The 13,093-nt window shown below is 47.9% G+C and overlaps 1 protein-coding gene across 8 annotated transcripts in view; it reads right to left on the bottom strand.

Annotated features, from left to right (window-relative positions):
- Nucleotides 1-13,093, bottom strand: part of Hdac4 (histone deacetylase 4) — a 246,455-nt gene that overhangs the window by 22,654 nt on the left and 210,708 nt on the right. For all 8 annotated transcript variants that reach the window (XM_052192276.1, XM_052192275.1, XM_052192279.1 and 5 more), the window contains 5 exons: nucleotides 10,845-10,952; nucleotides 9,896-9,951; nucleotides 8,856-8,943; nucleotides 6,507-6,626; nucleotides 5,734-5,831 (listed from right to left, as the gene is read on the bottom strand). In XM_052192276.1, coding sequence (XP_052048236.1) covers nucleotides 5,734-5,831; nucleotides 6,507-6,626; nucleotides 8,856-8,943; nucleotides 9,896-9,951; nucleotides 10,845-10,952 — 470 coding nt within the window. The remainder of the gene's footprint in view (nucleotides 1-5,733; nucleotides 5,832-6,506; nucleotides 6,627-8,855; nucleotides 8,944-9,895; nucleotides 9,952-10,844; nucleotides 10,953-13,093) is intronic.

Below are 13,093 nucleotides of genomic sequence, written 5' to 3'. Positions count from 1 at the left end.
GCTAAAGGGACTTTCCAAAAGCCAGTCTGCACCTTGGGGGTCCTGTGGACCACTGATAGAGTGCAGGACACATCCAGCTAACCCACAGATGACGGCCAACAGACTGGTAAATGTCTGGGCAGGAAATCTTTTAGTCTTGGGTGAGACAGGGTACAGATGCCCTGTGGTATCAAAGCAGCAACCACAGATGATTAGGAAAGATGTAAACTGGTGGATTCCACCCAGGGGCTATGGTAGCAGATCTGTGCCCTGGACTCATCTGCATGACATGTCATGCTCTTCAGTGAAGGACCTTGGCCTTAGACTACACAGCTGTCAGTATGCTCTGCTGTAACAAAGGCACATGAGACTGTCATTTCATTGGTACAAAGCATTTAAGTGAGCATTTACCCCGTGCATCCACTGGAATTTGTCTAGAAACCTACCACAATGGTCAGAAGCAAGTTCATGTTGTAGTTAGTCACAGGGTGGAGACTGCCACTGGATTCTTTGGCTCCCATGTGACTGACATTATTGCATGGTGTGGGTTTGTCTCCTCAGGGTGTGGTTTGCAGGCCTGAGTCTTGGGTTTTCCTTGGGGGTATGAGATGCTGAACTGACAAGATGTCTGGACAGTGGCTGTTATAGCATCATAACAAGGAGACATCTTAACTAACTACTCAATGAAGACATTGTCACAGAACTCCTATCTTCAGAATACTAGAACCTATCATGGGTTTGACAGGGATTTTAAAGCCAAGCCAATTTCGTTCCAAGTAAAACCACAGCTCTTTGTCCCAAGTGTGCCTTTTGCTAATCACTCCAACAAGTGTATATGGAGAGCTTTAGTATTTACCTTTGAAGTATAGCTAAGCTATTTAATATCTAATTATCTGCTGCAAAGAATGTTCTGCTAAAATCATTATTAAAAGGAGCTCATACCAAGAGTACTGATGCTTACAATTTCTGTGTGTTATGGTCCAGAAGCCAACCAAAATGAAACAAACCATTCCCAGGCTGGAGCTAACGTGGCCCCTGTATACAGCAGCAGCGGATGTTAGCAGACGCACAATCTCTGGATGTCCCAGGCTCGGTGTTTTCTCAGCTGACTTTGAAAATGTGCTGAAGCTAGGATAACTGAGATGGCTCTGAATGTAAAGTATGTGTCAGAGGGTGTGTCCAGCAACCATTTATGACACTACAGGAATGTCTTTGCTCCTTGTTGGAACATGGCTTTTTCTGTATATCAGCTGGACAGTCTCTGTTATATTGTGGATGTGTCTCCTACCCAGGACTTTGTAGGAAAGAACCTCAAAGAATATCCCTATTTAACTGGCATTCGAAGAAAATGGGAAACTGAGTTTACATTTTACTTCCCAAAATAAGTTTTGAAAGCATCAACCTTGTTTCTGAAATAGAATATCAATTATTTGTTGTGGGCCCCCTCTCCATCCTTTTGTGCATTACGTGTGTATTTGTGAGTTTGAGATTGAGGGCAGGGAGGCAAGGCTTCCCAAGACAGCAGACCAATTTACCATCTGCCTAAAGGAAGGAGAAATGAGTCAAGGTGGGCAGAGCTCTGAGAGGGCTGGAAATGTGACCATGGTTCATCCCTTGCTGTGGGGAGGGAACAAGGACCCCATAGGTACTCGGATGTAGAATGCAGTGGCTTCTCTGAGGCACGTGGAGTGATCCTATGTAGCTGTGTGATGCATGTTGTATGATGAACGTCTCTTCTGCAGCTCAGGCAACCTTTGTTACCAGTACTGTTGTGGGCCCTGCTTTCCCACCGACCGTCCCACCTCTGCAGCTCTGGCATGTGGCTCTCACGCATAGGACACATGCCCATATCTGTCTGCACTGTGCCTTGCTTGGTGAAAGGTGAGGCTCCTTGCTGCACTGGAAGAGATACAGGCCCAAACTGCATGTCACGGAAAAAAGGCCAGTACCAGGCATAGTCTAGGGGTTCACAGTCACACATCCAATGTCTTATTAGAGGGCAGAATGCATACAGGAGACAGCTCAGAAATGCACACTAAGTAAGTGCCTCAACAATTAGGTTCCCTCCCACATGAGAGCAAGTGTTCCTAGCTCCTGCTCATTGGGAGCCCCAGAGCATCAACTAGGAGAGCCACTGAACTTATCTTTCAAACTTAATCCAGGCTGATGGCTGCCATACCAGGGCACCATGACACCAACCCGTGTCTCCCCATCCAGTCCTGTCACCACCCAGGAGTCAATGTCACACAGCAAAGCCACCAAGGTCCATGTCCTCTCAACCCCCTGCTTACTCTGATGGCCACATGCTCACTATAGCAAGCCTACCCAGACTGCCGAGGCTGGCACCCCCTTACTGGAGAGCTTGCCTTTCCTCCATAGGCTTCCTCTGGTTTTCAGTACCTCCTCCCACTCATCTAAACAGACTATGTGTGTGGTGCAACCTCACTCTGGCAAAGGCTTGGGCTCATGGGAAGCTATTCTGGCCTAACTGGTCTAACTTTCTCTCTGATCCATCTCCAGTCGCTAAGGAGCCATAGAAGGGTCCTCACTTCTTTACACGTAAAACATTCTGTCCTAATGCACCAAACCTGTTTTTCCTAGATTTCTAAATGCCAACTCAAGACACTTCCTAGAAAAATGTCCCCATCTAGAATATTCTCTGCTATATACCCAAATCTGCTCTTTTGAGTCTAGCCTGGTGCTGCTCAACCTTCCACAAGTATCATGTTGCCCACACTCACATCAACTTCAGTTCCTCTCGATTCCATGGACTCAGTCTTTTACCCAGGCCACAGTAGACAGGTCACTTATTATTTAGCAGGAGGGAACCTTTGACAGCATGCCTCAGGATTAAAGTGAGCAGGCAATTTCTTTGGGGATGATAATACCTGGCCTGAACCTCACCTCTGGGGGTCTTCTGCAGCCCCTGGTGGTTGAGAGCCAACCTCTGCATCACAGATGTACATAAACTTTATCCCTGGTTTCTCTGTGAGGTAAGCAGATCCAGAGAGGTTGCTGATTCATGCCCTTCCCATGCTGAGCTTTGTGCTTCTTACATCTTGACTTCTAAGACCACCACCACTTACTATGCTTGCTGAAATTCTAACTAAGGAAGCAGAGGGGTGCCATGATGAACTGCAACCACCTCTATAAAGGGAGTTGATGGTTTGACCAAATCTCTACACAGTGAGTGCTTGTCTCTCAGATGTGAAGTCATTTAGAAGGCAGTGGTGACTACAGCTGGTACCTGCAGAGTGTGTATTCACAGGGCATATGTGTAATCTTACTACAACTACCACCACCCGTATAGCTCTTTGGAGAAGGCATCGACAGCAGCAGGCTGTAGATAGGAATGAGGGCTGAAGGCCCACTGAGGGGTACCCGGCTTTATAGTCTGAGGCCAGTGTCTCCTCAGAACAACACTCTGCTGACATCTTTGTTAAGCTTCCTGATGACACACGACTCTGTGCCACTGCAGACAGGTCAGGAGGCCAAGGGCAGTGCATCACTGCCTCCTGGCCCACGGTGCTCTGACTGAGCTCTGACAACTTCAAAGCTGTGTCTGGCTTGAGGCCTGGTTTGAATTATGGTTCCTTTTCTCTCATAAGTCTCTAAGCCCAAGGAGAAAGTGCCTGTCACTTCTGGATCTCATTAGGGGCAATTTTCTTATCTTTTCTTCATCAGAGCCTTGATCCCCTGAAAATGTGACCTGGCAGGAGTAGGCTCTGAAGAACAAGGTGCTGCCTTTGAGGCAGGCCTTGTCCCAAAGGGCCCCAAAGGCGGAGACTAAAGAAGAAAGGGAGAACGAGCCTCTGACCCCTCTTTCCCCACCTGATGCCCAGGGAACTATAAATTGTGAACTTCAAAGTGCTACTTTACATTAAAATCAATAATAAAAAAAAAGACAACCTGAAACAATTTCCCTTTTCAAAGAAGCGATTGAAGCTTTAGAAGGTGCCCTCAATAAGGGATTATCATTCATATACTTTGCCAAACGCTAGAACAGATGTCAGGGTGACTGAGGAAGGAAGGCTCACCTCAAAGGCTGGCCAGGAAGGTCAGACACTGCAGATACCTGGGCAGGGATACCAGGGATTAGACTTGGGGCCCAGGCCCACAGAACTGCAGGCACACTCAGAAATGCTCCCTGTGAAGCGCAAGGCCCCCCACGAGGGATGAGGCCGGCCCAGCCACTCGGCTGCAAGGACTGCTGAGTGGAGGGCTTCCATTTACTGTCACCAAGAGCATTATCTTCTTTCTGTACCATAGCCACCATGAGGCCTTCACAGGCCCTGACCTGCAAACAGTATCCACTCAGAAATAAAGGCCACTTACAGGGCAATGACTTTCTCTCTCACCACAAATACTTCATATCTCCAGTGCTGTGGAGAGAGCCAGGCTTCAGTGCTATTGGGGGAGTGCATGACACTCCTGGTTCTCAGGTTCAGCCTTCACAGATTTTCCAGTGACGGGGGGAAGTTTGTAGTGAGGTGAACACACATCAGTGGTCCAACCACAGGGATCAGAGGAAAGGGGCGGGTCTCAGTGAGCGTGAAGCTTCTAAGGCCTGAGCAAGCGAGCGATCCTTGCTGCACCTAGCCAACAGCTCAACAGTAAACCTTTGTAATCATGTCAAATGGGATTTGTAACTCAAACCCACTCAGCCAAGACTTTACCATACTGGACCCCAACCACCTTTCCAATGGGAAGTGGGACTGGGAACCTACTCCTAAATGAGCAGGCATATGCTGGGAAGTGCCCTGAGACGGCACCACATGGCACCACAGCTACAGAGCACATGGCAAGTCTATATAAACTTTACAGACACATCTCACTAACATATACATGTACACATACTTGCTCACACCTCCAGAGATCTATGTCTTACGGCATATATGTACATAGTAATAGGCATATACAGACACACACACACACAGAGGGGAGGGAGAGGGAGAGGGAGAGAGTGACAGACAAACAGACATATAGTACCATACAGGGTCACACAGACACATGTACATATATCTATATGCACACAAAGCCTTTACATATGTATTTCATATGCATAGAGGTCAAGACATGACGCCAGAATTACAGAAGAGGCAGAGAAGACCCCTGGAGGTCTGATGACATTCTCATCCACAATACTAAAAAAAAAAAAAAAAAGAAAGAAAAAGCAAAAGTGCCTTTGAGCCCAAGGCTCTACAGGCCATGCAGGCTATGCAGGCCCTGGAGCTGTTCTTGAGCTACGGCTGACCCGCCTGGAGCCTCCACAGTGCACAGCGGCTGGGGAAAGCTGCCATGGTAAAACAGGAGGAAGTGGCAGGACCAGCCATCCACTCTTGGCTGCGGTCTGGCCTGATGGAAATAAAAAGAACTGTGGAGAATGGAAGTCAGTATTCTGTAACAAGAAGCCACCCTGCAGCCAGTGTGAGGGACCACGGCTGCACAGACAACGAGGTGTGAGGGACCGCTCTCCTTCACTCATTTCCAGTTTCTTTTCACCAAGGGTTTGTGGAGGAGAGAGCAGGGAATGTGATCTTTTCCCCCTCAGTTTCCGTGACTCACTTTCCAGCACAGCAGAAGCCTTCCCTTTTCTCCATCACCTTGGTCTTACCACTGGGACCTATCGGGTGCTCAGAGAAGGGACTGGTAGCAGTAGTGAGGCACTACAAAGATTCACCCCAGAGTCCCCAGCTGGCTTGGCTGCCCGGACTCAGATGGACCAGTCTCTGTGGTTGAACAGTGGGTACTCACCTAAAGGCCGCCAGGTACTCGGCGTCTCCCATGGGTGGTTCAAGGCCACCCGTGAAAGCCATGTTGACATTGAAACCCACGCCTGGCCCTGTGCCCACCTGTGGCCACAAAGAGAAACTGTCACCAACTCTGAAGAAAATACCTGGCACAACCGACACTTGAACTAGGGTGTGTTGAGATGGAGTGCCCATGGGGACGGCCACAGGTCCTGTTCATTTGTGTGTGAGTTCCCCCAGTGAACCTAGCTACAGTGCCAGGCACTGTCATCAGTAGGGAAGTTTGTCATCAGTGGGACAGTTTTCACAGGGCTGTACTAGGAGGGACTACTGAGAGACACCCTGAGGACCGGTGTGCCACGTGTGCATAGAAGTGACTCTACCGTGGGACCATCTTCAGAGGGCAAGCTCTGTGTCCATGGGGATGCTGTCTAAGGATGTACCCTAAAGACAGTGCCTGGGAGTCCCACCACAAGGCAGAGGAGCAGGGCTCCTGGAGGAGCAGTACAGCAACCTCCCTTTGTGTTTTGCTCGCTCTGAATGAAACCAGAAATGGTGTGTAGATTCTCTCTAAATTAGACAAAATTCTGGCCTAAATCATGCACAGTATAATCCAGGCTAGCATTTTCTAGCAGGGCAGCTGAGCTATAACAAGTGTGAAATGCTACTTCTGTGGCAGATGTAGGGCCTGCACCAGCCTGGCTCTCCTGGTAGCTGTGGTATCTGGCTCCAAGATGCCCTGCCCCCTCCTGATACAAAGTATCACACTCCACATACCTCATCTGGTGCTCCACTTCCTGGAAAGAAGTTCCCATCATCATATCGGTGCAGGGACATGTAGAGAACATTGGGGTCGTTGTAGAAGGCCTGCTGGGTCCCATTCCCATGGTGCACATCCTGAGAGAATGAGAACCGGTCAGGGAGGATCAGGCCTTGAGTATGGCCCTTACCATCCATCTGTGCCCTGTACTTTGGAGTAGCAGCTCCTACTAGGTGAATACCCTGGAATCTTTGGCCAGGCTTACACCTTATGGTCAGGTGCCAGGGGGTACATGCAGCATTACAGAGATGTTGAAACAAGAATCTGAGTAACTCTGAGCACTGCAGTTCAGTTCTAACTTCAGTGAAAGGGATGCAGATTAGGCTTCTAGCTGAGCTGAGGCTGCTATTTCAAATACAGTCATTTGAATAATCTTACCTCCCTGCCTTATTTGTGGTAAGTGAGCCATTTCCTAAGGATAATCACTAATTGTGGGTTGGCTACTTACAGGCACATCACAAAGGGCAGCATTCTCAACCTGTGGGTTGCCCCTTTGGGGTTGCATATCAGAGATGCCACATATCAGATATTTATATTATGATTCATAACAGTAGCAAAATTGCAATTATGAAGGAGTGACGAAAATAATTTTATGATTGCGGGGTCACCACAACATAAGAACTGCATTAAAGAGCTGTAGCATTAGGAAGATTGAGAACCACTGACATAGGATATGTGGCAGTTGAACCTAGGTGGTCAAGAGTGACCCCCACCCTGAAATGAAAAGGAACAGCTGTTTTGCTGTTTTTTGTTTTTTTTTTAAGACTTGATGCCCATTTATCAAGAGGTGGCTTTGGCTTCTGCCTGGCAGGTGGCCACTGCTGTAGGCCATGGGGCAGGCTAGGTGGCCTTGTGCTGCATAGCACTGTATGTGTGTGCGTGTGTGTGTGTGTGTGTGTGTGTGTGTGTGTGTGTGAGAGAGAGAGAGAGAGAGAGAGAGAGAGACAGACAGACAGACAGACAGAGACAGGGAGGGAGGGAGGGAAGTAGGGAGGGAGAGAAGAAGACAGGAAGAGAAGATGAGGAAAACTTTCTTTTCTTCAGGGTGATCTGTGTTCAGTGTAGGAAGGATGTGGATGGATGGCTGGCCACTCACACAAACACAAAAGCCCTTCATACGATGCTGGGAGGAGGAATCATGGATAAAACCCTATAGTGAGTGGATGGGTATCATAAATGAATCATAGCAGTATCTATGTATGTTACGATCATGCATTTTAATATAAAGCATGGCCCTGGGGAGTATGTCCTGCAGCCCTGGCAAGACAAGACTGTCCACGTGGGTCACCTGCTGATTTAGTTGTTCCCAGAACATAACTGTCATGTCTATGTTGCCACCAACTGCATGGCACGTTTGCAATTTTTCCCACTTCTCTGCTTATTCCCCAAGGAAGGGCCAGGATGTAGGAGGGGACAGGCTCACTGCCATGTAGAAAACTACACTGCCTTCCCTGCCTTGCTCAGGCCCTGTTCCAGATCCAAGCTGACTTGTTTTTCTGGTTTATATTTTGTTGGTTCTTTTTGAAACTGAGAAGGGCTTAAAATCCAAATGCTATCCCAAGCTGATGTGGGCTTAATATAAAGTATGAGACATCAGTACTAAAGAGTTTCTGTGTACAGGTGTATTAGAACCACTGGTTTCTTACAGCTTTTCACCTACATACAATTCTTCAGAACAGGGCCACCCAACATGCATGCCCTGGAGACCAATTCTCTCAGCCAGGACCAGGGTGATCCAGGCATGGCAGAAGCCCAGGCTGCCTCTTTTCCTGGTGTTTGGAGCTTGTGGCACTTAGGCACTGTGACTAAGGAGTGCTGACAGGTACATCTGACACCTGTGTACTAATGGAACAGTGAATTTAGCTTAACTCTCAGAGAATAATCAGCCACTCCACAGTGGGGTTGTAAGAAGTCACGTTCATTCAGGAAGAGGGAGGCTTAGTCATGTGTGGAGTGAGTTTCAGCTAGCACAAGTGGGCAGTCCAGGTCCATGACCCCAGATCAGAGCATACATAGGCTGAACATGACCTTCAGTCCCACAGTTTCCTGACCATTCACTATGGGCAGGTCAGAGCCCAGGAGGTTAGGATCAGCTGGCCCAAGTCTTGAAACCAACTTCTAATGGATACAGGCTTTACTTCTCTGATCTCTGAGACTTTCCAGAGAGTTCATGAGACTTTCCAGAGAGTTCAGTTCACAAATTCCAAGTATCAACAGAGGTCAATGCCCAATGCTCACCCAGGCCGTCCCCTGGGGAGACAGTGGGCATGCTCTTCCCAGAGTGGGCTAGGGAGCCGTCCACTCACCCAGTCTACAATGAGGATCTTGCTCACATTCAGCCTCTGCTGGAGAAGTTTGGCTGCAACTGCCACGGAGTTAAAGTAGCAGAAACCCCTGTAGAAGAGACACCTAGTTACTGTTACACCATACAGAGCAGAGCATTATCTAGAGTCCCTATGAGGGTTCAGGTGAAAGCCATCTGGTTCTTCTGGGGACCGTAAGTGATGCTGGTGACGGACCAACAGACAGATCATAGGCACACAAAGCCACACTAAATACACATATGCCATAGACTCACAGGCACAGAAGCACATGTGCCACATAAGATCCACCCATCAGACACACGTACTACCCTCCACAGACACACAGGACACACCGATGTATAAGCACACACACCACAGAAGATATCTACCCACCACAGAAGACATCTCCCACTACAGACAACCCAGATATACACAACTGGCACACTTTTAAGTGTATATACCTTGACACTAACCTACTGACACAACATATAGGTATATATAAACACACATGCAAACAGAGTAAATAGTCACAGACACATATACATATATCAGATAGATGCACACACACACTGAAGACGTATACAAACATTGCTAGTGGTTAATACTGGTTAACTTGACAGGATCTAGAATTATCTAGGAAATATCTATTTGGGATTATCTAATTGGGTCAGCCTGTGAACAATTATCTTGCTTAGGTTAAAAAGGTGGTAAAACCCATCAAAAATGTGAGTGGTACTGTTCCTGTGGGCTAGAGACCAGAACCATCTCCACGCACATCTCTGGTACTGCCTCCCTGGTGTCATTCTCATTTCTGTGGCTTGAACCACCTCTTTGTTATACCCAACAGGGAAGCTAACAGGTAGCAGTGCCCATCCTCCTCGTCCAGCTGCATGGCCTAAAATCACATGTCTACCTTGGCTGTGGGCAGAGGAGACAAAGCGATACACCCTGGGTGATGTGCACAAGGCTACTCAGTTTCTCCCCAGGCCCCAGATGCTCACCCAGCCCCGTTACCCATGCTTATAACCTGCTTGCCCACTTACATGGGTGTGCTCTCCTCGGCATGGTGTCCTGGGGGACGAACCACAGCAAAGCCATTCTGCAGATGATAGCAGACAGTGGGAAATAGTGAGGAAAGACATTTCTCATCCACAAGAAAGTCACTAGATTCAGAATTCAGAGAAGGATGTGGTTTCCATTACTGCTGGTTCCATGACATGGATGGGGAATAGGATTAGCTGAGCCTTGTCTTGCAGGAAGTCTGGCTCTATTTTTAAGGCATCTGTCTTGAGGACAGACAGTAGTCCTTCGGTTCTGTTTTCAAGTGCCTATGGGTCAGGGCTGCCATTGGGGCAGGTGTGGGCTAGCATGCGGGACAGTCTTGCTGCCTGATGCTCACAGGCAGCCGTACAGCAGACAAGGACACAGATTACAGAAAGCTGGGCATGGTGGTGAGTGCTCTAACCCAGCAGAGAGGTCAGGAGCGCGAGCTGGAGGCCAGCTTGGCTATGTGAGAACTTGTTTTCTCATCCTCTAAAAACAAAGAATGCTCATATAGGGGCTGCTGGGTCCATGTCACGTATGCTCACACAGTACTCAACTCTACCTCTGCTGGCACAGGATGGCACGGTTGCATAGCCTACTCCCCATTGCTCATACTTTACATCCAGCAGCCATCCACTATGTTAGGTGCTGTTGTTATTTTAGAATAAATATTCCGAAAATGTCTCATTTTCATTTCAATACTGCTGATACTGAGGAGCTGGGCTATGTGAACAAAAACTTGCCTGGCTCCTCAGCAACTGGTAAGGGTAAAGGGCTCCACAGATCTAACTTGGAACGTGAACGATAAATTTTTTTTCCAGCAAGGACATGTCCACATCATCCTGGACAGGGGCCTCCTCTCACTGATCCTTCCCAGCTCCTCATCAGAGGGCAAAGGGCAGTGGAACAGACCTTCCTTGTGGGCCCAGCTCCACTGTGCTGACTGACCTTTAGCTCTCCTGCGGCCACCTTGAAGACCAGCTCCACCACACAGCCCACAGCCAGGCGGGCTGCCCCAGACGAGTGTACCTCATTCCATATGGTGTCGCTATCCACCTGCAGAGAAAACACTCCTCCAGTGAGCTATCATACATTTCTTTTTGAGATATGAACAGTATTCACAGAAATACAAGCAAGTGACCAGAAATACCATGTCGGAGCCATCTATAATACCCCTTTCCTTTCAACTTGCTCTACTAGACCTGTGCTGACAGAGCATCCTAGTCTACTGACTCCCGTACTCTGTAAAATGGAACTGGAGCTAAGAGTAAGCTAACGACCAGAAAATGAAAGGAACAGGCACTATTCCTGAGTGGCTCTAGTACATGTAGGTTTTTAACTGCAAGCCTACCAAGAACTGAGAGTAGTTATTAGACCAGGACACGAGATGAAAAAACAACTATCAGGTCTGTCCCAGGTGATAGAAAGGTGGTCTGTCAGCTTCCATTCAAAACAGAAAGCCAACCATTTCTCTACTTACTGGCTTGGGGAAAGGAGAACACATTACAATTTTTTAAAACCACATTTGTGTGTGTGTGTGTGTTCTGGGAATCCTCTCCATCTCCAGCACCGTCTGCTAACTGACAGATACTGATCATCTGTAAGGAGGAGAACTCTTTCCAGTTTTTCAACAAGCTTCACTCTTAGAGATAGATGATTTGAAGTTCTTTTATATGTGTGAAGACATTGCGAAGTGGGTACCTAGCATGGGCTCTGTTCTTTAAACACCTCCCAAATGTCAGAGGAAAGCCTGCTGAGACATCACTATGCAAAGCTGAGACCCTGGGCTCATAGTCCTCAGCAGACAGCTGGAGAATCACACTTTACTATTGGCTCATTATAATATCAAAGGTGACAGACAGTGCAGCAGACACTTTACCAGCTGCCTTGTGACCCCCAGGGGGCAGCAGTGTCCAGGCCAGGCTGGAGGATTTAAGCTCAGTGATCATTTCCTTCCTGAGTGTGATGAAAAAGCCTGGCTTTGTTTTATTGTTTCTTTTTATTTTTTTGGTGGCTGGAGAGAGAGCCGTGGATGCTGGGAACAGAACTCTTACATTGTTGGTTGTGAGCCTAGCCTTTAAACAGGGGAGCCACCTCTGCAGCCTGACCCTGGTTTTATTAAATTTATCAATTCTCCCACAGCATCTCTACTGCTCCTTCTGACACCTCAGTGCATGGGTGGGCAGGCTGGCCCTGGAAACCCTAGGGGGAAACTGAGTCCATGCCTGTAGCAGAGACCCAAAGAGTCCACTAAGCCGGAGCTTCTAGGTCCCCTTGCTGCCTCTGGGCCTAACCAAAAGACCTGAAGATCCTAACTCCCTTCTGTAGGCTGGGCCCCATGGGCTCCCCTCACATCTGTTCAGTGTGTCTGCACTCATTTGGCATGCCAGCTGGACCTCAGATCTGGGGTTAGTTGCGCAGGAGTCTGCCTTGGTTCGACCCCTAGGTCTGAGCTTACATTTAGTTTTCATTTGCAAATTATAAATGCTGCCTTGCACAGGACCCTCTGGCTGCAGGGCAGTGCAAATCCTAATCTTTTCAAGTTGGGCCAAAAATTTGCCCTGAATTAAGAGATTGCAGCCTATTTACAATACAAAACAAAATAACTCCAGGAGAGCTTGGTGGTGGTATGAATAGACGCCATCGATTCTCTTTCTGATGGGACAATTTTCAAAGCAGCGATTTCTATAAAGACTCAGGAAGAAAACAATTTTGTTTCATTTCTATAACAGAATCCAGACCTCAGCCTCACCCCACAATCTGTGATCAAACACAGCACAGGTTTTGCTAGGACAAGTTTGGCCATGTGCTGGCCCAACACATAGAGGTGCTATTGTGACCTGAAGGTCAGAAGATCAGACAGGAGGCTTGGGCCCACTCTCTTATCCCAGATAAGAGAGTACGGCAATACCTCTGCCTCCTGAGGCCGGTTTGGCAGCAGAAGCTAAGGCTGTCTACACAGGTGGAGTGGATACCTTGACTGCTGCCTACTTCTTTGCCATTTGTGTGTCTCAGTCTGTTCTCCAAATGACTAGCAACTTGTATTACCTGGTTATAGAAATGCAAGGCCACCACAAAACAGAGAATGTCTTACAAATGTCACCTGACCCATGGATGCTCTGATCACTGCACAGAAAACTGGAGTACAAACTAGAGAATGGCAGGAAAAGCCCATAATTCCCTAAGAAGCCTCTGGG

Source organism: Apodemus sylvaticus, chromosome 9, assembly GCF_947179515.1.
Source record: "Apodemus sylvaticus chromosome 9, mApoSyl1.1, whole genome shotgun sequence".
NCBI classification, from domain to species: domain Eukaryota; kingdom Metazoa; phylum Chordata; class Mammalia; order Rodentia; family Muridae; genus Apodemus; species Apodemus sylvaticus.
This window is presented reverse-complemented; position numbering and strand designations above follow the sequence as displayed.